This window comes from Betta splendens, chromosome 9 (assembly GCF_900634795.4).
Source record: "Betta splendens chromosome 9, fBetSpl5.4, whole genome shotgun sequence".
In the NCBI taxonomy this organism is placed as follows: Eukaryota; Metazoa; Chordata; class Actinopteri; order Anabantiformes; family Osphronemidae; genus Betta; species Betta splendens.
The window spans coordinates 29,542,811-29,570,234 of record NC_040889.2 but is presented as its reverse complement, the minus strand read 5'-3'; the positions used below and the strand labels follow the sequence as shown (position 1 = coordinate 29,570,234).

General features: G+C 50.8%; 1 protein-coding gene and 1 long non-coding RNA gene across 7 annotated transcripts; one reads left to right on the top strand and one right to left on the bottom strand.

The window, feature by feature from the left end:
- The first annotated feature begins 6 nt into the window (after positions 1-6).
- LOC114861590 (spermatid perinuclear RNA-binding protein-like) lies at positions 7-27,424 on the top strand. Of its 6 annotated transcripts, none has more exons than XR_008695716.1 (19): positions 9-207; positions 10,822-10,893; positions 12,528-12,754; positions 13,331-13,496; positions 14,021-14,165; positions 17,034-17,143; positions 17,712-17,807; positions 17,900-18,011; positions 18,744-18,841; positions 19,740-19,833; positions 19,944-20,012; positions 22,137-22,345; positions 22,826-22,975; positions 23,576-23,710; positions 23,781-23,921; positions 24,012-24,135; positions 24,800-24,850; positions 24,930-25,213; positions 26,874-27,424. XR_008695716.1 is itself a non-coding variant. In XM_029161002.3 (19 exons), the coding sequence occupies exons 2-18, from the start codon at positions 10,891-10,893 to the stop codon at positions 25,013-25,015; spliced, it is 2,016 nt and encodes a 671-aa protein (XP_029016835.1). In that variant the 5' UTR covers positions 9-207; positions 10,822-10,890; the 3' UTR covers positions 25,016-25,049; positions 26,874-27,424. The 6 variants fall into 6 exon arrangements, 5 of the variants coding, with proteins under 5 accessions (XP_040928053.1, XP_040928052.1, XP_055367970.1 ...); XM_029161002.3 differs by having other exon boundaries at positions 24,930-25,049; XM_041072119.2 differs by lacking the exon at positions 24,930-25,213 and having other exon boundaries at positions 7-207; positions 14,021-14,159.
- On the bottom strand, positions 3,535-7,755 carry LOC114861596 (uncharacterized). The gene is made up of 4 exons (XR_003786835.3): positions 6,550-7,755; positions 5,679-5,913; positions 3,820-3,966; positions 3,535-3,733 (listed from the first exon to the last, which is right to left on the bottom strand). It is a non-coding gene; the product is annotated as an uncharacterized LOC114861596 (long non-coding RNA).

The window sequence follows — 27,424 nt, the reverse complement described above, 5'->3', positions numbered from 1 at the left end:
TGAGCGCTGGCGGCAGGTTGACTGGACCCGTTGGGGTTGTTTCTATTGCACGCTGTTTGCTTTCGACCGGACTCGAAGTGATACCAGAACTGGACTTAAATTCTGCTACAGGACTTAAAAGCGGCGCGCGCGAAGTGTTGTCGGAGGCTGTGGACTCGCGGAGCGGCTGAGGCGTCGCGCGCTCCCGTCCTGCTCCCGGCTGTGAAGGTGAGCGTCCGCGCGCGCTGACGCTCTGCACGGTTCGGTTCGGTTCTGCTTTCTGTCTTAGTAAATGCTTGCAAAGGTTCGTCTGTTACCGACCAGAACAAGTGCAAGTTGACCGCGTGGCGCACGCGGACCGTCCGGACGGGTCGTGAAACTAAAAGTAGTTTCGCCGCCTGCGCAGGTCCGTGCACCTGAAGCTGAGGCGATGCCCTGATCCGCACATTCAGCGGGTCGAGCAGCACCTGTTCGTTTGTGGTACTGGTCGCTACTCGGTCGGTGCTGATTCGTCCTGACACTGGCTGGTTCCGACGTGTTGCGGGTTTCCAGTCAACTTTTCCAGTTGTGGCAGGGCGGATTCGTCTGCTGCTACTGTAACTTGACTGATTGTGGTTCGGAAGCATTTTATCTTGTAAAACATGTTACATATTTCTATGTGACACCACTGAGGAGCCTAAACTCTGCCCCGAGTCCTTTTGATGTTGCTGACACGTGTTTCCTGCCTGTTTGTCCAGTGTTTCTGAGCCACGACCGCTCATTGAGGCTTGGACTCAGCGGTTCCGTCTTGTCCTCAGTGGATGTTCATCCCTGTAAGGACTGTTTACAAGCACACAGAACAGCAGTGACTCCACTGCGCTGGTCCCAGCTCTCTGTTCTGGAGCCCGGTTGACCCGGTCCAGCTGTGTCCTGCATTTAAAGCCCCTGACAGCACCAGGGTTCTGTTTGATCCTATAGATGAAGTGGAGCTTGGGCCAGTGGGCGCGTGTTAACAGACCAGTGATGGAGAGGGTGTCACCTGTGGGGAGACGGTGCAGTTCTGCTCTGCCACATGTGCCTGAACCACATAGGAAGGCTCGCACCGACCCGGTATGAGGCCCGGGAGGAAAGGTGGCGTTTCTGAGCCTGAGGAATGTAAACAGTCCCCGTAACAGGAGCTGCAGCTAAGAGTTTTGAGGAGGATGCGCCGCTGCTGCAGTAAACGAGGACCAAGCGCATACGTGACATTTCTGCGGTTCTTGACAGTCCCAGCAGCTCAGGAGGAGTCCGGTCCGGCTAACGGCAGCTGAAGGCCTTGGCATCGTCACTGGGTCGTGGTTCCGTCTGTTTCCAGTCTCCTGTTGTGTCTGGTAGCATTAATCTGCTGCTGCGAGCTTGTTTCCATCAATCACCTGGAGCAGGTTCGGTCCTGACCCGCTGGTTGGTTCTGAACGGGGAAGCATGATGTGCCTGCTGAGCTTCCAGGTCACTGCAAAGCTGTCGATTGATTCCCTCAGTGAGCGCTGTAATGATTTAGTTATTGGACTCAGAGATGACAGATGTTTGCCAGCTGTGTAGGTGGAAGGAAGGATCGCGTGAGCAGCAGCTGGACGACGAGGAGCTAATTTAATCTCGATATAATCTGTGTGAGAGCGGAGGCGTTGCTGTGGTCCGGTCTGAAGTGGGCCGGGCCGGGTCGTCCTCTGCTGCTTTCTAGGGTTTGTGCCATTTCCAGCCAGTGTCATCTGCTCTTTGGTTTCCTTTCCTGGATCGTCTCACTGATCCTTTAGCACAGCAGAACACATGCCCTGCGTCTGTGTCTCCACAGAGAGCTGACATTTAGTTTTCACAATAACTCTTTCAGCATGTTCATCAACCCAAAATATTAGACGCACTTGATCATCATTCTGTGATAACATGAAACTAGGACGTGATATTTTACATGACTGCTGCAGTAACAAGTATAAACAGCAGAATTCTGCGTTGCTGTTTGAGTTTAAAGCAAAGCAAACGTGTGATCAGCGTTCATTGATTTTTGGTTACATTAAAGAAACTTTAAATAATCAAAAAATATTTAACAGCTCAAGATTTGAGTAACGTTGAATGTCGGCTCGGCTAACGAGGTCGTGGGTGTTAATTTAAGAATAAAGCATGGGAATAAAACCAGATGGACGAGTTGGTGAGCCTGCTTACTGACCCCAGATCAGCAGTGGCTGGTGACTTCCAGTTGTTTAGATGATGGATCTGTGGTGATTCGTTAGCGTGTGCACTGTTGGTGAAACAAAATGATGAGTTGTGCTTCGTTAATTCTCAGTTATGCGACATGAGATAAGTAAATAGTGGCTGTGATGAGCAGATGTTTGTCTTTAGACACAAGCTTGGACTGATCTCAGACACCAATAGAAACTGTGGAGGCTGGTCTGTGTACATTAGGAGGCTGAAGGTTGAACCCAGTGGACGTGCGACCCGTCCGCAGGGTTCGGCGCCCTGTGTGGATCCGGGTGGATACGAACAGCACCCGGTAATGAAATCACAGCCTTGTGCAGTTATGTAACTGATCATGCAGCACAGAGCTGATCCCATACCAGCTGCCCCATATTAATATTAACGTGCAGCACCTGGTTACTGGTCCTGACTCGTGTTCCCTGTCGTCTCGTATGGCATCGGGCGCTGAAAGCCGAGCTCCTCCTGGTTCTGCTCCGTAAACAGCTCGTCCTCCAGGACCCGAGGCCTCTCCTGCACCGTTTGATGTGCTCTCACACAGGAAGCCTGCAGCTCTCTGGGCGTTGGAGCTGTTGGAGCTCCCGCCATCACCAGCATTTGTTTCCTGAATCCAACTCCACCATCACCACCAGTGATCACACGGCAGCGGATATTCACCCCTTCTACTGCCTTCACTTTTACGTTCCCACAGAAAACCTCTTTCCATGATGGTTTGCAAATGAATTCGTGTTTGTTAAGACTGTGTTTACCGAAATACTCCAAAGTTTCAAATGTTGGAGTAATGAGAAAGTTAGCGTTAGGACTGTGTGTGCAGGTCCAGCTGGACAAACACACTAGATCTTCAAGGATCCTTCGATGTGTAGGAGTGCAGATGTTACAGAAACAGTGGTAGTTACTGACATCTGTAAACGCGCCTCACAGCTGATCGGCTGGATCACGCGTTTGGCCAATCAGAGGCCGGCTTTGAGGTGCGAGGGCGGTGTTGGTGGTGTCGTTGTTTCTGCGGACGGGTGTTGGTGGACGCGGAGCCTCCGTCGTTCGCTCCACTGCGTCCGTGTGCTGCTCTTTGTGGCGCTGCCGTAGCGAGTGTTGGCTGGTGTCAGCAGCAGTAATGGGCAGCGGGAGCAGGCGCTCTGCTAATACGCTGCTTTAATAATGAATGAAGACGCATTAGTCCAGGCAGGATGTGCTGACACATCCGGCACTGCCATTGACTCAGCCAGGGTCGGGTCCAGTCACGGGTTTACAGCTGAGGGGACTGAGAGTGAGCGATGAAGCAACCGAAGCCAATGTATTCATCCGCTGTGAATCGCTTTAGTTTTAATAGACACATAATGAAGCTACGTTGACCCTCAAACTCACAGGACGCATGGACTGCACACAGGTCGGTTTAACGCTTGGGCTCCAGAGCCCTGAAGGCTTCAGCTCTGGCAGCGCGACAGGCAGCGACGGACGACGGCTCACGTCTGGAGAAGCATCAGAAGCATCGGGTTCGACCGATGAGTGGAGCCAAACGCAGCCTGTTTTCAGCGTCTGCCAAGCGTCAAGACGGCTGAAAATGAATATTAATGAGCTCAGATGAACAGTTCCAACAAATCCCCCTTCAAGTATGAAGAGAGAAAAAAACAGAAACCTCACCAGAACCACCATTGTTCCCAACTGTTCTCCAAACGCTCCAACCACTGAACACCAGCCTGTTTCCTGAACGTCTTCATCCAAAACGTGTTCGCTGCCGCCACACTCTCAGTTTACAGTAGTTGCTCAGGAACCTCTCAGGAGACGGTGCTGAAACAGAAATGATCATCAGGTCCCCGGATTAACGAAGCGCAGACCACAGAAATGACTGACGCGGAGTTCCGCTTCACGCTGTCAAACGAAGTCTCCTCTCACGCGTCGTCGTGCTGTTTGCAGCATCATTTTAACATGGGTCTAGTGCTGATGAGAGAATAGGCAGGTAATAAACGACTGTAATAAAGCCTGGAGGACGTGCGCCTGCAGAGCCCTAAAGGTGTTCAGCTCACTCTATGTCCTGAGGATCTGATGACAAAGGATGCGTGAGAAACGTTATTGTCAGGTTCAGTCACAGCACACGGAACCTTCAGGTCCCCTGAAGTGACCCTGAGGTCAGCGGTGCAGCTGAGTGCAGTGAGGTGGAGGCAGCGCCAGGGCTGAGCAGTAATGGAGCCATTAGTGGCTCCTGCAGCTGCACCTGAAGCCGAAGCTAAAGCCTGCTGCCGGACATAAAAGCTCAGCTTTCTGCGCGTCCTCTGTGGTTTTCAGGGTTGAGCTCGGGCTCAGCGCGTGTTTGGGCCAGACGGATGGACGGAAGCAGGACGAGCCTCCATCCTCCTTCACAGTGAACCTCCACAGGCAGATTAGGACGCTGAACTGCCTGCTTTATCTGCTCTTTGTTGCCCCTTCTGCTCTATTTGTCAAGGGGTTGTTAGCTGATCCACAAGGACCTGCATCCGCATCAGAATGTGAGATGTTGATGGATTCCTGAAGGTTTCATTTGTTACGTGGGGGCATTTGGAGACAGAGGCACCTCGTCTCCTGCTTCCTACCGCAGAGGGATGCGTTGAGCGGCTGTGACGGCACGGCCTCTGATGGACTGAGACGTGTTGACTTCATTAGGATGAGACGGTTCCTGCTGGTTCCAGTTCCAGTGCTGGATCCTTGGCTGCCAGTCTGTCTGGATGCTAACATGCTGTGAACTAAATCTAAACCCATAGATGGGATTTCGTAGGTTTTATTTATTTTCAAGCCGAGCATTTACTCCAGCAGCCGATCGTGTGTGGAGCCTAAAGGGAAATGAGCAGGTTTCTGTGTCGCGAGGATTAATATTTAATGATGTACGTGATGTTTCTTCCTGCGTCTCTGCTCCAAACTCTTGAGTGCTTTATTTGACACCTCCGGTGTCGTAGCAGCGGGTCTGCGAGGTAAAGTCTGCAGCTGTGATAACTCTTCCTGCTGAGGACGGCATGAAGTGTGGATGTGGTGAATTGGCCTGGACCCGGCCCAGTACTTGGACATTAAAATTAGCTCCTGACAGTCGGGACTTTGATTCAGCGCTCCAGGGCAAGTCTGGGAGAGGAATCTGATGAGGAATCTGATTCTGTCCATGTCAGAAATACACACAACTGCAGGGAAAGAGCAGCCACTGCATCACATGAGAGCAAAGCTTTAGGAGTCAAGTGTCTCATAAAGTCAAAACAGCAAGAATAGGTTCTGTCTACATTACATTCAGCATTACACAAATACACGTATCTACTAAAGCTCCGGGGAGGATAAACTTTCTAACTTAAAAAGGGACGGATGGAGACAAACACTGATGATCTATGACCGGTCCTCAGGAAAACGCGATGTGAGGAAGGCTTCAGAAGAGGAACCAGCAAATCTGCCTTCAGTCATTATCTCATCTGTAGAATGAGTCTTATTCACCTCAGAGGGAAAGGTTGTGTGAAGGGAGGAGAAGGAACAAAAGACGATAGACGAACCTCAACAGCTGCTGCAATTTAAATATCTCTGTCTGTCGGTTTGTGGACCTCTGGGTCAAGCAAAGCTCTCGTTCAGTGAACCGCAGGTCGGCCTCAAAGGCCTTGTCTGAAAGCTGCAGTGGGGCTTGTTTCCGGGAAGACGAGGAGGCGAGGGTGTCATCGTCACATAATCTCCTGCAGCAGAGCGACGGCGCCTGCCGGGAGGTCCTGTAAGTCTGTTTCCAGCGACCTGTGCCTGTGAGTGTTGGAGAAAATATATTTTCATATATAATTAATCTCATTTATCTTTGGTGTTTATTCTATATCATTTAACCCATATAATCATTTATCCATTTCATTTATATTCATTTCATCTATGTTCATTTATCTTTTTATGTATTATTTGCCTTTTTTATATTTTCCATTTATGGTTTGCATTGCTGTGCCTTATAACCCCATTGACAGCTGCACAGACTTCTAACCACAGGTTTTCAAGTATTGTCATATACGAAGAACAATTTTGTCACATTTGCCATTTGCTCTGTGCTCCTACGCAGGCGTAGGGGTTCAAAACCACAAGAGGGGTTGGAGGAGTACTGCTATGCCTAATGTGTGTGTTTCTGCATGTTCAGCAATGATGTGACGATGTGATGATGGAGGCGTGTACAAGCTTCAATAAAATGTTGTGCTTTGGGGAAGTTCGTTGGAGTTGGTTGGTCTCTGAGTGAAGCGCTTACAACACTAAGATCTCAGGCGAACTCCCCTTGGCCAAGGAAAATCTCTGGTTGGCTCTCAGTGTGCTATATTGTTCTCGTCTCTGTGTGTACCAGTGCTGTTGTGGTATTTTCAGACCCAACAGTGAGCGTGCACGGCCTCGTGACGACCCAATTACCTGGCGCTGCCTGCCGTTCTGCACGTCCACACAGACCTGCCTCGCTTGGCCCTGAGCTGTGCAACCGTATCCAGGAGGTGGCGTGGCTCCGCATCATTGTTTAATGAGGTGATGGTGGAGAGTGTGTGGCTGCATGAGACCATCAGCTCTGATCCTGACGTAGCGACAGTCCAGTCAAAGCCTTAGGACGGAGATGGACAGAATCTGCACAGACATAAACTAGTGAAGTCCTTCCTGAGGCAGCAAAGCCTGGACCTCGTCAAGGTGCCGTCCCACCCAGAGCCAGAGCCGATGAGACGCTCCCAATATTAGATCACAGACAAAACACAGCAACACTGGGGAAACGGAGCCGCTGCCTTTGGACCAGGAGAGATGGACCCGATGGGACAGCTGCATCGTCAGCAAACATCCTCAGCAGAGAGATTACCTGTCTTCATTTTCTGCAGCGCCTGTAAACACGGACGCTCCCGCGTGCACGAAATGCAAAGCTAATCTGCAGAGGATGAAACTTCCAGGACTGAAGCAAATGTGCTTTACAAACGGCATAAGGGAGGTAAAGAAGGGGCTTCGTGGCTGCTGTCTGCTGCCTTAATAATAATCCCCCGGCTCTCTGTTCTCCTCCTAATCTCCAGGAGAAATCCCGCTTTGAGCTCTGTCGATACAAAGCCCGTTTTATTTGGGAGATGGAGCAGCCGATGGTCACACATCCCAGAAAAATCACAGACTGACTCTTTTTACTTCCAGCTTTTGGAAACGTGACCAGTTTACCTCTAAAGGTCATGCTTCCAGCTGTGTGTGTGTGTGTGTGTGTGTGTGCGCGCGCGTGCGCGTGATCCAGGAACCTGACATCACCCTCAGCCAGAATCATCCAGTGGCTGAACAGAACCGAGTCGTCCTGGAGGAGCATCAAACGGACTTTCTCCTGGGAGAAACTTGATTGAGCTGATGTCAGGTCCGGTTGAGCTGCATGTGAAGGAGGCTTGAAGGAAGCAGCTACAGTTTGTCTGCGGATCTGTTACTTCTGCACACTGGGCCAAGCACACGGTGAAACAGGAAAAGCTCCATGTTCCAGTGAAGATGGATGCGGTGGAGGACGACTCGTAGAAGCAGCTCTAAGTCTGTTGTTAGCTTCATGCACAACATCATCATAACCTGATGAGATCTCCACTGATGAGCGACTGTGCTTTGACTGTAGCTGACTCTGAAGTCAGGAAACAAACCAACAGCCTCATTTTATATCGTAACAAAATGTTTAAATTTAGAACATCTTCCCGTGGTGACGCGCGTCTGAAGCATGAAAACATCTGAAGCACAGACCGCTGGAGCTCAGGCTGCTGCTGCTGCTGCTGCTGCTGATGATGATGTTGTTTTTAGGAGCAGACAGGCAGATTATTGTACTTATATTGATGTTTGAGGCCCACGGCGCCGGTCCATTAATGCATTAACCGAGACCTAATCCTCATAAAAACGCTTAAGCTGCTGTTTCACAACAAAACCAGTGTTTCCTGGGCCTTGTGTGGGCGGCACCGACTGGGCCCAGTAAACTAGAACCTGCCTCTGCTGCAGATGGATGCTCCCACCCGGTCCTGCTGCTACCGGGCCAGCGCCGGCGCCCGCTGGGGAGCAGCAGGGGCTTCAGGTTGTCTGAACACCGGAGAACGGGTTGCCTCTGCTCGGTTCAGTGGTCTGGAGGCTTTGTCATGAGGCACAACTGCTTCCTCTTTAACGTGTGAACAGCCTGGTGCTGGTGGTCAACACCTGGACTGGTTTATGAGACCGTACATCATCCACACCCAGATCAAATGTTACTCGCTGCAGCCTTGTATGCGAGAACAAGGCGTTTTTTCTGTTTCCTTCCCATCCGCCTGGTGCAGGCTCAGGGACGGCACAGGGCATCATTTGAAGTCCCGCGTGAACATAAAAGCCTGCTCATAAAAGTTCCCCGCTGTGAAAACGACCTGAACAAACGCAGGCCTAAAATAAAGGGGCCACGAGGCTGAAGGGAGGCATTAACAAGAACAAGGATGGAGGCTTCGGTCCACAGTCCATTAGAGTCTGACCTCTGACCTCTGCTTCAGTTCTTCCTCTGCCCACAATCAATATTTACCCCGATTCTGTCTGACAGTGTTTCAGTGTCCGTCACCTCCTGCTCTGCTCTGCCTGATTTACATCACAGAGCGTAGCCTCGTGAGGTGTTCAGGGGTAGCAGAGTGTAGGTCCTCTGAGCCGTGAAGTGTTCAGGGGCAGCGGAGTGTAGGTCCTCTGATTCGTGAGGTGTTCAGGGGCAGCGGAGTGTAGGTCTTCTAAACCATTAGGGGTTCAGGGTCAGCGGAGTGTAGGTCCTCTGGGCCGTGAGGTGTAAACTTTGATTGCAATATTAGTGTCATGATAGCAACGTTTAGGATATTAAATGAACATTTCCTGTTCTGTGATTTCTTTACTGTACCGACCCTTTCGGACTTGGTCCCAGTCTCTCTTACACTTCACAGGACAGAACTGGTTCTGGTTTAGTTTGTTCTCTCAGACAGATCCTCATCACTGGACGGCTGTGATCATAATGTTGCCTTTACAGACTATTTGTAGCAAACATTTGTCTCTGACTGGCGATAAATGAAGTTAATTGCTGTTTGGTAAAATAAAATGAAAGGCTCTCGCTGGGCTTTTGTTCCGACTGAAGATCTGAGGTTCATTTACTGTCTCGTAACGTGGGCGTCGTGAAGCTTTGAGACGGGAGCGGTGATTAAGGGCTGAGCTAATAAACCTGAGTCGTTTGATGTGATGTCGGATGGTTCCTGGTGAAAGCAGGGAAACGCTCGGACCCGTTTGCTGCTGTGTCGTCACTCAGCTTTTTATTAGCGGTGTGTGTTTGTCCCACGCTGAGTTCGCCATCTGCCACCGCAGCGCCTCCGCGTCCGTAAGAAGTCATTGCTGTATTCTTAATTATGTGCGTTGGATCTCCTCGTCTTCAGGGAGGAACCAGTGTTATTAGAAAATGAGGCTGTGGGGGAATTTAGGAGCGAGCTGAGCAGAGCTGCTTCAGTGTTTGCTGGTGTTAACCTCAATCTGGACCTGTCATATCTGGAAAATGTTCCATTTATGCGTGATAATAACGGTTAAAGAGAACAAATGGGAAGATGCTGAGGACACTGGTTTCCTGAGGACCAGTTGGTTGGACCAGTCTGTCAGTGATAGCCCCCCCCCAGGAGCCACGTGACTGAATTAGCATGTCCGTCATGGGGGACGTGTCGTCGTTCTTCTCTTCCCAGTTTGAGGCTCGTTAGCGTTCATGTTTCATGTTCACTCTCTCACTCGTACATGCTTTGAAGTTGCTCTGTTTGGGGAGTTTTTGTTCCAGAGCCGAGTAGGAGGGAGAGCGTGTGGGTTTGAAAGGCAGAACTCTCAATTGTTGAGTATTGATCAGCATCTTGTCTTCCTGACATTTCTCTTCAAACTGATCATTAGTTTATTTCAGTGGATGGTTGGAGGTTGGCAATGAATGAAGCAGAACCGTGAGCGCTGCTGCTCTGCTCGGTCACTGATGATGGTGATGTTCAAGGTGATGGAGAATCTGATTGATGCTCGGCTCGACCCATCAGATTCCCCCAGGACCCCCCACCCCCTGCTGCCCCTCAGGCTCCGGCTCTCAGCTCATTAGCATTTGACCGCGTGGGCAAAGCTGCAGCTTCATCTAATGCATTTAATGGCCATATATTCAGAGGAATTAAATCAATTGTTGTTAATTGTGTTGATGTGAGTTTTTGTCCTGTAACGTTTTACTGCTGCATCACAATCAGAGATCTTAGTTCAGTCATCAGCAAAGAACTGAGAGCCGGGCGAGAGAAGTTTATTTTTCAGAGGTGAATCCTCAGTGACACAAAGTAAAGCTGCAACAAACGAGTCGTGTCACGTTCCGGGTTCGATCGGTTTCCTGTCTCTGCAGACAGACAGTAAGTGTGAGTCCACTCCATCCAACACCAGCCTGAACCCAGCAGTTCTGTCAGTCCAGAACCTGCTGAGCAGCGTCTGCTTGTGGCTTGATTGTGTCGATGTTGAGCTAACAAACACAAAGTCCCATTTGTGTCGCATCACAGACTCGGCGGTGGGAAGTGTGACGTGTGGGATTTCATCATTTCAGCCTTGATTATAAAGACCCACATGGAAGCATTTAGCTGCTGCTCATTCACAGCAGCTTAGAATAAGCTGTAACCCTGCATCACATTAGCTGAAACACACTGAACAACAGCTGATCCTGCTTCTTCCTTCCCTTCACAGTGAGACCAGCGGCTGCATGAAGAGGACCCTGGTCCTCACCTAGACCCCCGACCCCCCCCCCGCCTGGACATGGTGAGCTCTGTGCATGTGTCCATGACAACGACTGAGAAAGGCAACGTTCTTCAATACGTAGATCAGCTCAGACCGCAGCAGGGCCCGGTTCTGCTGCTCGGTATTATTATGGATCTGTTCTGGTGGTGATGGACTCCGGCATCTTAATAAGCTCAGTTGTGTCTGTTTTTGGTCGTACTCTTATGAGTCTGTTTCACTCAAAGCAACCACCAACTTGATGTTTGTTAGATTGTCTGAGTTTTCACTATGTTGAACATTGCCATTTTGTCATATTGGTCTACAACAACACCTCCCACGTCTCCCACGTCTTGTTTTGGTACCAGTACCAAAACAAACCCACGACCACAAGGCTCTGCTGCTGAATGTCCATCCTGTCAAATGAATCATTTGGGTTGTAAGTGAGCTGCATCCACGCGGAGGACTCATTAACGCGCTGAATGTCATTTTTCTGCAATCGCAGCGTGGCTGAGCTCTCATCTGTCTCATAGGTAACAAATAAAAGGAACCGGCCCGATACGAGCACGGCCTCTGTCCAGAATCTGCTTCGGTGCCATGAAGGTTTGGTTTCCTTTAAAGTGGTTAGCGCTTGTGTTGTGCTCGTTGGCGGCGCCTGCACTGCTGCTTCCGCCTCTAATGCCCCCAGCAGTTCAGCCAGAGATTAGCCAGGTCGTGATGAATGACCCTTGCATATCCAGCGCGAGCCCCTGAGACCCGTGGCCATGAATTATTAAAGCAGCATCATAAATAACTCGCCGTAATGAGGGCTGCTCACACACTGCAGGCGAGGGCAGAAAAAAGGATCTGCGTTGCAGAGGAGGGGATGATGGAGAGAGGCAGCAGTTTGACCTTGGGATGAAACGCCTGGCGTGATGCACGCAGCTAATTCTGCACATCAGGCCCTTTCTGCTGTCGCCTCGGAGCGATGGCTTTCGTCCCTAAGTGCATGTCGTAAATGTTAATGTTGAGTAACGGCAGCTGTAACTAGGCCACTGACGGGTCGCTTCAGGTGCTGAGTGTGGGGTCTGACAGGGAAGCCAGCGGCAGGTGTGGGTGTGGACGAATCCACCGGCCTGTGGAGCAACGTGAGCGTCCTGGTGTAATCACCCAGAGCAGAGCGGGCGCTTTGATGGCGCTGATGCTGCTCTTAGGCGTTAAACCGCTGCCTGATCACAGAGCAACAATGACCTTTAGAGCGTTGCTCCTCTGAGCTGCTGTGGATCAGATTTAACATGAGGAAAGTGTGTTTTAAGATCATTTCAGACAGAAAATTTGAGTTGTGTATTTTTAAATGAGTCCAATTAATGTCTGCGATGATTAATGGCTTTGTCCATTAAACATAACTGAAAAGTATTTAATAGGGAATCCGTTGTTATTATTTGCACTACATATGAATCCGCTGTGTGGCCTCGGTGGCGTCACGTCACGCTCGTGACATTTCCAGTGATTAACGACGGCCTTGAGACAGACAGCTCTTAAAGGTCAGCGGGTGGATTTCAGCAGAGGTGCATTAGTTCCTCCTCTGACCGTCCTTGAGCTGAACGCTGACCCTCCACCTCCTTCTGTTATTCATGCCGACATGAAATGTTCCTAAATTAAAAACTCCCATGTGTCTCTTTCCTCTCGTCTGATCCCAGAGGTCGATTCGATCGTTTGGCAACGACGACCGCCATGTCATGGCCAAGCATGCCAGCATCTACCCTGCACCAGAGGAGCTGGAGGCCGTCCAGAAGCTGGTGTCCACCGTGGAGGGAGCCTTGAAGAAAGTCTCTGATTGGATGGATGGCCTGAACCAGCCCGCAGGGACCCCGCCCAGCAGCCAGGCTGCAGACGGGGGGGTGGAGGACGATGCTGCCGGGAGCACGTAAGCCCCCGTCCCAGCGTCTGCGGGTTTAAAGTCTGAGGAGCCGGAGCAGTGACCTGTTCTCACGTCATCAGCACTAAACGGCACAAGATGAAGTGAATCTTGGTCTGCTCAACAAACACTTGGTTTAAGTCTAAACTGCTACATGGTGGATCTCGCAGGCCTTAAGCAGAGTGCTGCAGCAGAGGGAGCTGCAGGGGTTCAAGGCCCTGCATTCACCGTTCACACAGTCTTAAATCATTACAGTTTTCACTGAGATGTTGTACAACACAGCAATTAAACCCGGTGAATCCCTTCACAGAGACCCTCTCGTCAGCATCCGTCACAGCCCAAACATGAAACCACGACTTCACTCAACATCTGCTATTGAGATGTTACCAGCATCAGATTGTACTGACATTTATCCTTTATACACCCCTTTATTCCAGATAATATCATAGAGCGTGTGTGCTCTGGTGCGTGCATGCGCTACCTCCATGGGGGGGGCACGCTCGCTCGCTCGCTCGCTCGCTCACCTGTAAACACGCCGCCTGGCTGTGACACCGTCTGACACCAGCTTCCTCCATCTGCCCTCAGGCGTGATGGGACGTCGGTGCTGAGCGGCGTGATGCGCGTGGGCCTGGTGGCCAAGGGTCTGCTCATCAAAGGGGACATGGACCTGGAACTGGTGCTGATGTGCAAAGAGAAACCCACCAAGCTGCTGCTCTACACCATCAGCGCCAACCTCCCACTGCAGATCCAGGTACTGTACGCTGAGCCATGAACACTGTGCTGCTAGAGACCAAGACCTCCAGGTTCAGGCAGTGCATCTGAGCATCGTTTAGACCTTAGTTGCTTTCTGAAAACCTAATACTTTTCTCCGCCAATCAACCAGTGTTTCTGTCCAAGCCTCTGCTACTGTAGCTACAGCTTGAGTGCATCCTCTGCCTCACCTCCGATTATTTTCTGGAGGAAATCATTGCAAGCGCTCATTTCCTGGGCCAAACTGGGAGAGCTTGACAGCAGATGGAGTCATTTGATGCAGCGCTGAGGTGGAGGCAACGACGTAAATCCTGTGTCAAAACAAGGCAGCTGAGCTGATGGGTGCTTTGAGTTTAGTATTGGTTGACGTAAAGCTGAAAACCCCTCCCACTTTATTTATGTAGTGCCCCAGTAAGACTACAGAACGTCCAAGAAGGACTCACCCTAATGAACGTAAAGTCCAGTGAAGCTGCACATGACGGATCTGTGGCTGTGTGTGAACTAATGGCTCAGTCCTTTCTCCAGACGATGACTGAGGACAAGTTCGAGGTGCGGTCGCTGGTGCCGGAGGCAGCCATCAGGGTCTGCAGTGCCAAAGATCCTGAACTGGTGCTGAAGGTCACGCTGTCGTCCTTGGCCATGAGGGAGGAGCTCTGCGCCACAGGTGAAGGTACTGACATCACCGTTTTCCTCCCACGGCTGTGTGAAGGTAGAAATGTAAACTCAGCTGGTAACGGGAAACGTCAGGGGAGAACACTGAAGGCTGCAACTCGAGAGGGGGGAGTTGATGCCCTGGACGTGGGTCCAAGTGGTCGGTGATCCGCCGGGAACAGATTCAGAATGAGACAGTGGATGAAAAGAGACGAGCCAGAGTCCATGTGGGTAAGGGTGAGTGGAGCAGCAGTCAGAGGCGGCGTTAGTTCACTGTGACAAGGCTTTTACTCATCTAGTGCCTCCCGTTGAAGGAGAAGCGTGGCTCGGTTCTGTGTCCGGTGTCTGACTCAGTATTTCATGGTGGGAACATTCAGGAGGTGTGAGGACTAGGACCATCAGACTTTGGATTTGATGATGCAACACACTTAGTTCAGTGAAGTTCGTTCAGGTGTTAAACCCTCAGGGAACGCTTCCCTGCTGTTGAACCGGCCTGACAGAACCAGTGTCATGCATGTGACTGGACCCTGTTCGCTCTGCTCGCTGCTCACTCACTCTTGGTCCTGTTGCCGTAGCTCCGCAGCCCCACCCAGCAGCAGGAAACCCCGGGTACAAGGGGCTTCCCCGGCCTCCGCTCACTGCGGAGAGAAATTAACAAATTAGAGACAATGAAAGTTAATTAGAGCGGGACTAAATGACGCCTGTAAATGCAAATAAAACAAACAAACAATGTTTGTTTAACAGTCGTCAGATTCACGTAGATGGTGAAATTGAAAAAGTTGTGTGGACAGAAATCAGATTCAGCATCTCAGTAGGTGTGTGTTAGTGGCCTGGAGCTTTGACCCGGGGAAATGCATCCATCCATTTTCTTAACCGCTTACTCCCTAGTGCGGGGTCACGGGGTGCTGGAGCCTATCCCAGCTGGCTACGGGCGAGAGGCAGGGTACACCCTGGACAGGTCGCCAGTCCATCGCAGGGCAACACATAGACCGACAACCATACACTCACACACTCACACCTACGGGCAATGGAGAGAAGCCAATCAACCTAATGCACGTCTTTGGACTGTGGGAGGAAGCCGGAGAACCCGGAGAGAACCCACGCAAACACGAGGAGAACGTGCAAACTCCACACAGAAAGGCACCAGGGCCGCCTCCGTGAATCGAACCCAGAACCTTCTTGCTGTGAGGCGACAGTGCTACCCACCGCACCGCCCAGGGGAAATGAAATGACACCTAAAATACAGACTTAGTCTTTCAGCGGATAATGAGTTAGAATTAGTTATTGAATTTAATCTGTTGGACGATTTAATGAGGCCTGAAGCGTCAGACCAGACTCCAAGAAGATGTGTCTGAATATATTTATATTAACTAGAGAAATACCAAGGGCTCAGAGAAGAACTGGAGAAGGCTTGGAAGGTGAAGGCCACAGTGGTGCCTGTGGTGATCGGAGCACTAGGGGCTGTGACCCCCAAACTGGAGGAGTGGCTACAACAGATCCCTGGAAAAACATCCGAAATCTCAGTCCAGAAAAGTGCAGTCCTAGGAACAGCAAGGATACTGCGCAGAACCCTCAAGCTCCCTGGCCTCTGGTAGAGGACCCGAGCTTGGAAAGTGGATGAGACCCCCCGCGGAGGGTGAGAATAGAGTGGTATATATATACAGACACACACACACATTATATAAGACGTTTAGCATCTCTACGCTGTTCTACGTATACATTGGAAGGAGATGAGGCTCCGCGATGCAGAAGAGTTTCTGGTGCTTAATCACTGTTTTAACTTTCTAGCTTCCAAAGAACAGGTGTGACTTTGATTCAGTCTCACCAACAACGAAGCTGCTCGATTAAAGCTGTTCCACTGTGCTGCAGTAAATCCTGCCAGTAGCTGCAGATTCGCTTTATTACCCACAGTTCCCTAGAGCAGAACATGGAGGTGGTCAGTGGGGGGTCCTGGAGGAGGAGCCGCACAGGAGGAGCACTGTCATTCGTCTTCCACCTCTTCGTCCTGTTCAGCTTCACTGCGGTCTCGACAGCAACAGGCTGCTGAACCACACGTCGCTCGGCCGCTCACGTTACTGCAGGCGTGAGTCGGACTAGAAGCCTGTAATTGGAGCCACCGTTTGTAACCAGGAGCTTCAGGCTTATCGTCAGCGAGTTACTCTCTGCTCCCCATCAGAGCAGCAGGTCACCGATCTTTAATGGAGGTGATTTCCGTGAGGAGCATCATCCATCAAGGCCTAATGTGAGCCCTCGGTGCTGAGCTGTGTGGCTGCAGCCTGTGTCCCCTCAGCTGCTCCTCAGAACAGTCACCCTTCACTTTCTTTGCAGGGTGGTTCTCGCTCTCAGGTTTATGTGAGCGCTGTCATCTGCCGTCGCTCTTCTTCTGCTGTCGTCCTCCCGTGGTTCGGCCTCCGATCATGGCAGGAGCGCTCCCCACAGAAACCCAATGTGGAGAGAACAAGCATAGACATCTGACCGACCCCTCAAGAATGAAAATGCGAGCGTAGCGCTTCAGAGAAGGAGAACAAAGTGTAGCGTGGCTGCCAGCGTTTGTGGATCGTCAGGCGTCTCTGTGTTTTAATGTCTAATCTGGCTTTTTGGCCCTAACTCGCTGCCGCGCTCTCATTTCCGTCTTGTGCTGTAATTGATAACACACTAATCTGGCGTGTTCCATTGCCCCCGGACACTGATCTAGATCTGGAGTGAGACTCCGGCTGAGCAGAGACGCATGCGCTCCCGTCTGGTTCCTGAGAAAAGCCGCGACCCAAAAAGTCTCAAGCTCCTCCTGTGTAGCTCAGTCAGATCAGTGGGTCTGATGCTGCTGCTGCCTGTGTGTCTGTGTGAGGGGGAAGTCAGCGAGGTCACGCTCACCCTGTTCTCTCTCCAGAGGAGGACGACGGCAGAGCGGAGGAGGAGGAGGAGGAGGAGGAAGATGTCCTGGACAGGCAGCGGTGCCAGGCTGCGCTGGCCTCGCTGCGACACGCTAAATGGTTCCAGGTGAGCCCGGCCTTCAAAGAGCAAACATTACAAAGTAACTGTTACTTTACTAGTTGTGTGATACTAGTTCACCTCCAGCATGTGTGTCCTAAATGACAACTCATTATATTATAACACAACCACTTAATATTGGTTGAAATGCATTCTGGGTATTTCTGTATTCATGCCCAGTGTTTTACTTCCATGGAGACATGAACTGAGACACCAGCTGTTAACGTCCGTATCTCAGCTGCAGCGTCGCCTTGTTTTCCAGCAGTCAGGAGTCACATGATTAGTGACTGAGCTGAGAAGAGTCAAGGTCAGGTGAAGCAGCGAGCAGCTTCCCTCAGGGAGGCAGAGCTAAATGCCAAGTAGTAGTAAGTGGGTTCGTTTGATTCAGGACCCGCGACCCTTCACTGATTGGTTAGAAGTGCAGATACAGTTACGGATTCACTAGCGTTTCAGTGAAGAGCCATTTTTAATTCTCTAAATGTAAAACATGTCAGTCGGTTGATAAGAATGAACATTGGCAGCACTGGAGACAGATCCAGAACCGCTGTCACCATGTCTGCTCCGTCTGTCCCATCAGGCCCGAGTCACAGACCTCAAGTCCTGCGTCATCGTGCTGAGGATCCTCAGAGACGTGTGCAACAGACTGCCGGTGTGGCAGCCGCTCAAAGGCTGGGTAGGTGGCAGCCGCTGGCCGGAGGCAGGCGGCCCGGACGCTGTCTCTGACCGCCCTCTCTCTCTCTCTCTCTCTCGCTCGTCCGGCTGCAGCCTCTGGAGCTCATGTGTGAAAAGGCCATCGGCACCTGTAACCGGCCGCTGGGTCCAGGCGAGGCCCTGCGTCGCGTCATGGAGTGCGTCGCCTCAGGGATGCTCCTGCCCGGTCAGTGAGCTCATCTTTAGACCTGATGCACGCACAAACGTGTCGCTAGCAACAACTGGACTCAACCTCTTATAGCAAATGGTGTAGCCGTGGCCCGGCTCGTTCCAAAGCCAGAGTAAAACCTTTTAAAGCTAAAGTAGTGGATTGGTTCCGTATCGGATCAGGGAGAATCCTCGTCTGACACAACCAGACAACACTGGGTGGATTAGAACGTCCCGCTCGGTTGTGTGTCGCTGAACCTCCTGATAAACAGCGGAGGCAGATAGAGATCAGTGCTCCGACATGCCTGCAGACGTCCGTTCTGCACTTAAACCCCAGCATCGTCTGCTTTTCACAGCTTTAATCTTGTCAGTGGTGAAATTCATCCTGACAGTTGTTGGAAAGAGCCACCACAGTGAGCGACTGCTCACTGATTAACATCAGCAGCACTCTGGAGTGAACAGAGCAGCACCAGGCTGATCAGACCTGTGCTGCATTAATGGCTTTCATGCCAGCAGCTTGTCAGGAGCATGAAATATGAACTAGATTCTATACTCTTTTTTTGCCCTTCAGCTCTAGACCTAGAAGATGTTCCTCCTCGATTCTCTCTCTCTCTAACTCTTGATCAGAGCTGAGCAGATGTTGTGACTGGATTTTTAAAACCTGAACTCTCTGAAGCTCTGCTGCATTGACTCGACTGTAGGAGCCGCTAAATGATTCTTCGCCAGCCTCTAAACACTGTTTGTGTCACAGGGGGTCCGGGACTTCACGACCCCTGTGAGAGGGAGCCCACAGACGTCCTATGGGGCCTCAGCGCCCAGCAGACGGACGCCATCACTCACAGCGCGCAGGTCAGTGCATCCACAGCAGCAGCTTCAGCCTCAGTCAGTGCTTTCACAACAAAACGTCCCCACATGGAACAGAACGTCGTCATGAACTATTAGTTCTCCTTTCTCCCAAAAGTCACACACGGTTTTAACATGGATGACATCACTCTGTGCAGTGGTCCTTTCATCTTCTCCACCTCTAAGCGTCGTAACGCCTCCTTCCTGTTTTCCTTTAATAAAAGCGTGCGGAGGCTCGCTTTACACAGACGTACAGTATCATTAGCTCGGCCTCCAGAGACCTCAACGTCTCACTAGGGCGCACTTCCGCTGTGTCAAAGTCAGCTATTCTTCCAGGAAAGCAGGCGGCTCCGCTCCCTGCTGCGCTCACACTAAAGCGGCTCGTGGACCTCCCTCAGTGGAGCCCACAGCTCACGTCAGCACCACAAATAGCTGAGTGGCTGCAGCGGGCTGGACTCTGGCCTCGGATAAGCAGCCTAATGAGCCGCCTAATGAGCGTGGGAACGCTGCCCCCGTTCACGCCCACCGGCTCCACCACCGCCGCGCACTGCTGCTGCACAGCACAACAAAGTGTGGCCCCGGGCGAAAATGTGGGAGAAATATGAAGACGTCCACACATTCAATCTCCTCTCTGTTCTGTTCCCTCTTTTGTTTCCTCCCTGGAGTTGGATGAAAAATGCCTGGAATGGAAGTGTGGGAATATTTTTCTTTCTTGTTTTCTTGCTTTCATTTGCCCACTGACTGTTTATTCCTGCTCTCAATAATACATGAAGATCTTCCAGCAGAATTAAAACGAATCGATTAGACAACAAATGGCACTAGTTGATTTCTGGGCCTGAGATCAGACGTGTGTGTGTGTGTGTGTGTGTGTGTGTGTGTGTGTGTGTGTGTGTGTGTTCTCCAGCATGCGCTGCGCCTCCTGGCCTTCGGGCAGCTCTACAAGGTCCTGAATATGGACCCTCTCCCTGCCAACAAGCCGTCGTCGAGGCTGCTAGAAGGTGAGTGTGTCTGTTGTTGACTCTGTAAAGCAGCTTTGTCCTGGAAACATTGGAACTGTAAGTGTGTTAGTGTTGGCTTCAGTCTGGGTGATGTGAATGGTTCTGTTCAGGTGTCCATCTGAAGAGGCTTCGGGACGACATTGGGCCCGAGGACAGGGACTTCATCAAAAGGCTGAAAGGTGAATTCAACTTCCATTTGCTTTGTTAATGGGGTTTCAGGGTAAAAACCTTCACTGTGGAAAAAACACAGAAACATATGGAGAGAGAAGCTTGGGAGTTTTCTGACATCTCAGCTATTAGACATCAGTGTTGGTTCAGTTTTCAGGAGCTGGATGTAATGACCCTGAAGTGTGAGCCTGGGTCTGAGCTGAGGGGTTCTGGGTCGGATGCAAGCGGGCTGCTCTTAGTGCAGTGCCTCACTGTTAAGAAGCTGAGTCTGTGAGACGTGGAGGCTGATGTTCAAGGAGCAAACGGTTGTAGCTAATGACAAACAAAGCTGCCGCGTTAAGTGCGTGTTCGTGCTATGAACATCGTCACAGGCTGTGGTAAAAGGCGGAGCTGAAAGAAATGAGCAGTGAGGCAGAGCTTTTCTTAGAAACCTGAAAACGAGCCGTCAGGCTACAACACGACCTGCCGTCAGATGTTTTCACTCCAATCAGAACGCGGCCCACTGTGGATCTGCGCCTGAAATGGGATCTGGCATCACGTTACACAATAAACGGGTTAAAAAAAGACGCTGTGATTCTCCACGGATCCGACGCTCACCGGCTTTTAAAGCAAATCTTTCCTTGAAGGTGGAAACTGTCAAGTTATCAGGTTTCAGTTTATTTCACGGTTCAAAATCAGAACAATGCAACAAGCAGCTCAACGATGTCAGATGGATGATGGGAAGCTGGTTGTTGAAGCTAAAAGGACAGGCTGCTGCTGGACCTTCAGAACCCATCACAGCTGAAACTCCCCCAAGCGAACACAGTCACACAGAGGATGTGAAGCTGCTGGACCTGTAGCAGATGTCCGACTGTGGCAGCTCTCGGTTCTGCTCCTCTCTATCGCAGCAGATTATTGATGCTGAAGTATTGATCGGCCATCACTGCAATGACGTCCAGAACATTTCACCTCACATTTCTCTGCAAATCAGCAAAATTGTGCTTTGCTGGGAGCTTTTAGTGGTGAGTCACATTCAGCTCATAAGTAGCTTCACTATAAAGATCGATAGATGGGACGTCATCTACAAGTTGAAAGCTTTTTTTTTTTTAAAGGAGAGTGAAAACAAGAGATTACCAAATCGGGTTAGCTTTCTGCATGTGGTTTGAAGTGATGCGTTTAAAAAAGGTGGATTTCTATGTGAGAAGAAACGGAACCAGTAGGAAACCTGACCTGGGATCAGCTGTCGAGCGAGACTGGGTCGAACACTGCAGTGTTACGGTGGAGGTGGTGCTCTGACCTCGGCCTCCTTCCTCCTCCTCTCTGTCGTGGCACAGTAATTAAACCAGCCTTCTCTGCTTCCAGTTCAAAGGCAGAGAAAGAGGGATTCAAGTTATGTGCCTGTCACCCAGACCTGGCGTTAACCTCCCCTCGGCTGCACATTCAGTGAACCACACCTCAGCTTTAAGTGGCTGCCAGAACCCGGCAGTCATTACGGGTGGTTTCCTAATGATGAGGCTGCTCAGTGGTCCAGTAGAACCGGTTCCTGTAGGACACGAGAACAGGCCAGCACCGTCGTCTGGATGTAAACAGGTTCCGCTGTCTGTGTGGGTTGTTTGAATTCAGGTTCTGTTTGTTGTTCTGGGGAACAGGCTGAACGGAGGGAAGCAAATTGTCTGCAGCTTCAAAGCACAGCTGACACAGTCGGATGCTTCACTGTGGAGACGCTCGGCCCTTTGCTTCTGATAGATGTCACCGTTTCATCGTCTGTGAGAGGCTGGTGCTCTCAGGTTCTGCTCGTCTTGTGAGCGCGGGCCGTGAAGGCTCGGCCCGACAGGGAGGGAGCTGTTAGACAGAAGTGAACAGCCCGGCGTGAATAAAAGCTTCAGAGGTGGGAAGAAGCTGCTGCCGGACCTCCGTTACTGGACTGTTTACCTTTATGCTGATCCACTCTAGTCGTTTTTACCTCAGTGATCTAGTCAAGACTCAGAAATACACATTGATGTATTTAACCACTGATCATTGAGCATTCAGCCTGGAGAAATGAGCTCGCTGAACTTCTGTAGGTCCGTTTTCATTGATTTGGTCTGCTCCTGCTGAAACCAGTGAAGACGTCAGTGGCTCCTGTTGGTAATTGTCCTCCATCTCTCCTGCTTTAGTCCTGGACTGGAGGATGACTGATCCAAACCACCCAATGAATGCTCTGATGCGCCTGAACCAGATCCACCCGGGCCTTCAGTACCGCCTGCTGTCCCAGTCGGGTCCGGTCCACGCGCCAGTCTTTAGCATGTCAGTGGAAATTCAGGGAACCACCTACCAGGCCACTGGGAACTCCAAGAGAACAGCCAAGCTCCAAGTGGCCCTGAAGGTACAGTAAGGACTCCGCATCCGGACCGGTTCTGTGGGAGTACCAGTGTAATGATCCCAGGATGTGGGTGAATGGAGAACCTGTGGGTCCAACCAACGCATACTCCCACTCACTGAGCCAAAAATACACACCTTGCCTGAAAAGACGTGTAGAAGCTCCTGTAGTAAAAACAGCTTGATACCAGCTGAGGCCTCACTGTAGCGCGTGTCAGAGGTTTGAGAACCTGGACATGAAGTCAGACGAGCAGTTACAGATCGATGTTCCTTTGTTGCACATGAGGAGTCTGACTTCACACTTATTCAGCTACGCGTTCACAGCCAGGCTTCGTGTTGTTGACAGCCACTTAGCAGCCTCGCTGCAGCAGCAGGGGCAGTTGCATGCCTTGCTCAAGGACAGCCCAGTCATGGATGATGGATGTGACGGTGTGACTCATTCACCATCTGTGGGGCGTTTACCACAAGTAAAAATGTCATCCGTCAGGCGCTGCAGGCTCTGGGCTTCGCGCTCAGCGCCGACGGAGACGTGGACTCGCTGAGCGCCGACGAGAAGTCAGATGGCGAAGGCAAGAACGACAGGATGTCCACCAGCTCCAGCTCCACCTCCATCACCTCCTCCACGGACGCACAGGAGGTGGGGAACACACACACAAACACTGGGATTCCTAACAAGTACATGAGGTTGGGACCGATGATCTAATCAGACATTAATCACTCAGCTCAGCACAAGTCACATTTTTGTCCTGCAAACAATGAACAGATGGTTCCTGTAGGATGTGTTTACACATGTTGAAACCCTGGTTATTGGCACCAGAACCAGGTGGGGAGGGTGGGTGGTCAGCTGCCTCGATCAGTTGGGAGGGGGGACAGGAGGAGAAAAGAACAAAAGGCAACAGCATGTGGGTCGGCTGGACCAGCAGCTGGAATAAAGCGTCAGAGCCTTCAGGACCTGGTCCTGGTTCCACAGGAGACGAGCTCGGTAGTGAAAGGCTCTGCCTCCCAGTGTGCATTTAGGAACCGCAAGCAGGCCGGCCCTCTGTAGATCCAAAGTTACAACCCCCTGCAGGAACATGTCCCTAAACGCCTCATGAACACTGCACATCAGCCGCATGTGCAGCAGGTTTTCTTCTCAGCGGCTCACACAGGCCCCACAAGCAATAAACATGATGAACGACGCAGGGACGGATCAGCAGAATGACTTAGTGCAGCGTGTGCTACCTCTGTCATGCTGCAGTCCAGAGCGCCAGGTCCCATCCTGACGGCCGGAGGTAAAAACCCTGTGATGGAGCTGAACGAGAAACGCCGCGGCCTCAAGTACGAGCTGATATCGGAGAGCGGCAGCAGCTACGACAAACGCTTTATCATCGAGGTACGAACACACGGCGTAGAAACAAAAGCTCCTCAGAGTAAAACGTCAATGACATGTGGCCCTGTGGCAGGTGGAGGTGGATAAGCAGGTCTTTCGGGGGACGGGCCCCAATAAGAAAGTAGCCAAAGCCAGCGCTGCACTAGCCGCCTTGAACAGCCTGTTCTCAGGCTGCAAGTCCACGAGCAACAAGAAGAAACGAGCCAACGCTCCGGTGAGTAGACGCCCAGGACCGAGCAGCCAGAACCGGAGCCTCCTGTACACTGCTGTGTGTGTGTGTGTGTGTGTGTGTGTGTTCCTGCAGCCCAAGCAGCCGGTGGCCTCGGTGCTCACCCTCCCAGCCCTCGCTGCCAGGCCTCCACACGTCCCCGTCCTCCCCAGAGCTCCCTACATCAGCACCGCAGCCACACATGCGTACATGCCCCCAGGTGAGGCCCAGTCTCAAGGACGAGGTAGGAGCCAATGGTTCTAACTCTGCTGCTGTGTGTGTCCACAGGCTGGTCGAGGCACTTTAACATTGAGTTTATGATGTCAGAGCTGCTTCTTATGTGTGGGGGCCGAGGCCTATAGTAGTAAACAGGACAATTCAGGGTGACGGGTTAGTTAACGAATACTAAGATCAACTCAGATAGTTGATCTATAGTGGGTAAACAGACGTAAGCACCAGCAGCCTACGAGCCTACAGCGCCTCTGGATGCTCAGTGTGAACAGTGACACCACTGTGAGCTGCTTCAAGGAGGTTATGGCTGGAAAGGTCAGTCATTAGCTGGTGGTTGTGGAATTAGCGGTGTTCACACATTGGGTAAATGGGCCTGTACGACGCCTCAACACTGCATCACACTCACCCGTTCATGCACACAAACACTCACCCGTTCACACTCGGCTGACAGAGCTGATATGCAGCTTGTGCAACTGGTTATACCCAAGCACACTACAGCACATGCGCAGGAAAGCCAGGAATCAAACCAGCAACCTAACAGCTGTACCTCTGCCCTGTTGTTGTTCTCGTTTGTTTTCTGAATGCAAACTGCTGAGGATTTGTAGCTTTGACGCTGTCTAACCAGGAGCTTATGACCCCCTGCCTCCTCCCAGGTTTCGGTGCTCCCTATGGCTACCCCCCCACCAGCGCCCTCCCTGCCTACGGTAAGCACACAGTCCCTCACCAATGATCCGTCCATGGAACATTCCCAAAATTTGAGTTTTCTTCTTTGCTCTTCCCCAGGTTTCCCCTCCAGAATGCCCTCAGTAGTTGTCCCCATCATCAGGGTCCCCACCACATACCCCGTCACCCACCTGTACCCCTATTAGGACCCTACTCACCCACTGCACAGTGCATTGCTTGGTAAAGGAATATGCTGACGTGGACTGTGTTGTTCATACAGTGCTGCATGTTCCTGCTGCAGCCCTAAAGGTTCTGCTAACGCTGTGTGAACACAGGGTTTGACAAATAAGCTCTTTGGTGATCAAAGCTTCATGAAGAGTTCAGCTGTGAGTGAACGTCACTCGGTAAGAAGCTTAATGTCTAATCTGAAACACTAAATAAAATATTCCATAGGGCTCCATTAGGCCCAGCTCCGTAGACGACGCACCCACTGTAAGTATTAGAAAACCAAGCTCTGATGTCGGACATTAATAAATCATCCCTGAGCAGCTGGAAGTCTTTGGGGAACCAAGAAAAAGTAGTTTGTTTTGGAAAGCAGTACCTGTACTGTGTCTACCAGGGTCACGGTGGTGCTAATATTCATGGCAGTGGTGCGGTTGCTAACTGTCTACATGCTGCACTGGACATAACATCAACAGCTGGGTTAAAGCAGCATCCCTCCATCAGATACCACCTACTCAGCATGTTCCCTCTTGGTTCCCTGGAGTCACCACAGCAGGAAAAGAACAACAGTAAATCAGTGAAAGGCACCCAGTACTGGAGCAGAGCACGAGCTCGCACCCAGCGGCCTCAGTCGGAACCTGCACAGACTTCCTGTGTAACGTACTAGAAACATGACGTGAGCAGAGAGCCTATTTGTCAATGCAGCATTCTGTTAGTTGTTCCTTTAACGGTCATTGTGTGTGAACTGCTGAGTCTTTTGTTTTCATTTCTGTGTTTTGTCATGTTCTCATTAACTGGATGCACTGAGACGCATTTTCCTTCTGTTTGGACGGTACCCGTCCAGGTTTACAGTTGTTTTGTCTTGAGTTTAAATGCTTCCTTTTCAGGGGAGGTTTTATTTTGACCTGTTCATAATCTGATATTCTTTTTAAATAAATTATTTTTGTGGTTCATAATATTTTAGTGCAGGTTTTTGTTTTGTTTTTTCATTTCTTTATCAAGTCACTCCTTACTTTACATTTACTGTTTCATACAGTAGCTGTGGCCATTATTCAGTTGTTCACCTTACGTTCTCCTGATTTTATTTTCTGCAATAAAATGCAGTGAATTCACTGAGAGCTTCAGCATAAAACCTGGTACTGTAAAAGTATAGATCATGGCAGAGCTGCTGTGTTGGGTTGAATCAGAGTGCGTAGCTGTTCCTAATAAAGTGGCTACTCAGCATAGGTTTATGCATTCTATTCACCAAAGCTGAGGCTGAGAAGTCAGAGGATCAGACGTGTTCAACATATTAGAACCAGTCAGGAAGATATTAAAGCATGAGCGGCACAGGTTCCTGTGTATGAAGAGATTATTGCCAACACGTGATGTGCATCAACTAGAGTCAGACAGACGTTACATCAGATAATCCCAGATTCAACCAATAGAGCCTCTGGATAATGTGGCAAACGCAGGACTCCTGCCTGTGTGGGGCATTTAGTGAAGTCATCACTGCGCTGGTTAGAAGCTTCACACGCTGTGTCCTAGTGAGGTGTGGGGCTGAGTCGCTGACTCAGCCGCCTCAGGTGTCCAGTCTGATGATCTAGACCTCCACACGTCACCGTCTGCAGCAAAAGCCCACGTCTGTCTGAAGCAGCAGCAGTTTGCAGCAGTAACACAGTTACAGTGAGATTCCAACATGCCGTCCTTCACACATGCGGCACTGAATCCACTTATTCCACCCGACCCCTAAGAATCCTGCAGCAGCTCCAGCAGATTATGCAACGTGCCTTGAAGCTGGGCGTCAGCGCTCGCCGCAGGTTTGTGCTTTAGCTCCTGTTAACCCTGCTCCTCTGTCTGCAGGCGGTGTGTACATGGACAGTGCCTACTACCAGCCGCAGGCCGTAGCCACGCCCATCATCATCCACCTGGGCCCTCAGGACCTCTTCTGACCCGTCAATGCAGCGAGGCCGGACGCCACCTCCTGTCTGATCCCTCACCTTCTCAAACTCCCCCAGCGTTTCTCCCACGCAACTCACAGGGTCAATCCTGAAAGCAATAGGGAGGACACCACCTGCAGCAGCTCTCTGCCAGGTCCAGGTTGGGCTTTGGTGGAGGAGAGGCTGCAGAAGAGACTTTATTTCACAGAGCCTGTGCAGGAATGTCAACAAAACAAAGCAATACTTCGTGAGCTTTGGAGAAACTCAGCCGACTCCAAAGCTGCAGCACTGGCACATTCACAGCGTGACCCACTGTATGTAAATACCAGGTACTACTGTACATTTGGATGTTTTGACTTTTGAATATATATACACTGTACATGCATATAAACATGTTTATCTTTGAACATTTATAATGTATCTGAATGTAGTGACCGACGTAGGTTTGTATTTAAAGTTCTGACATTATGAGTA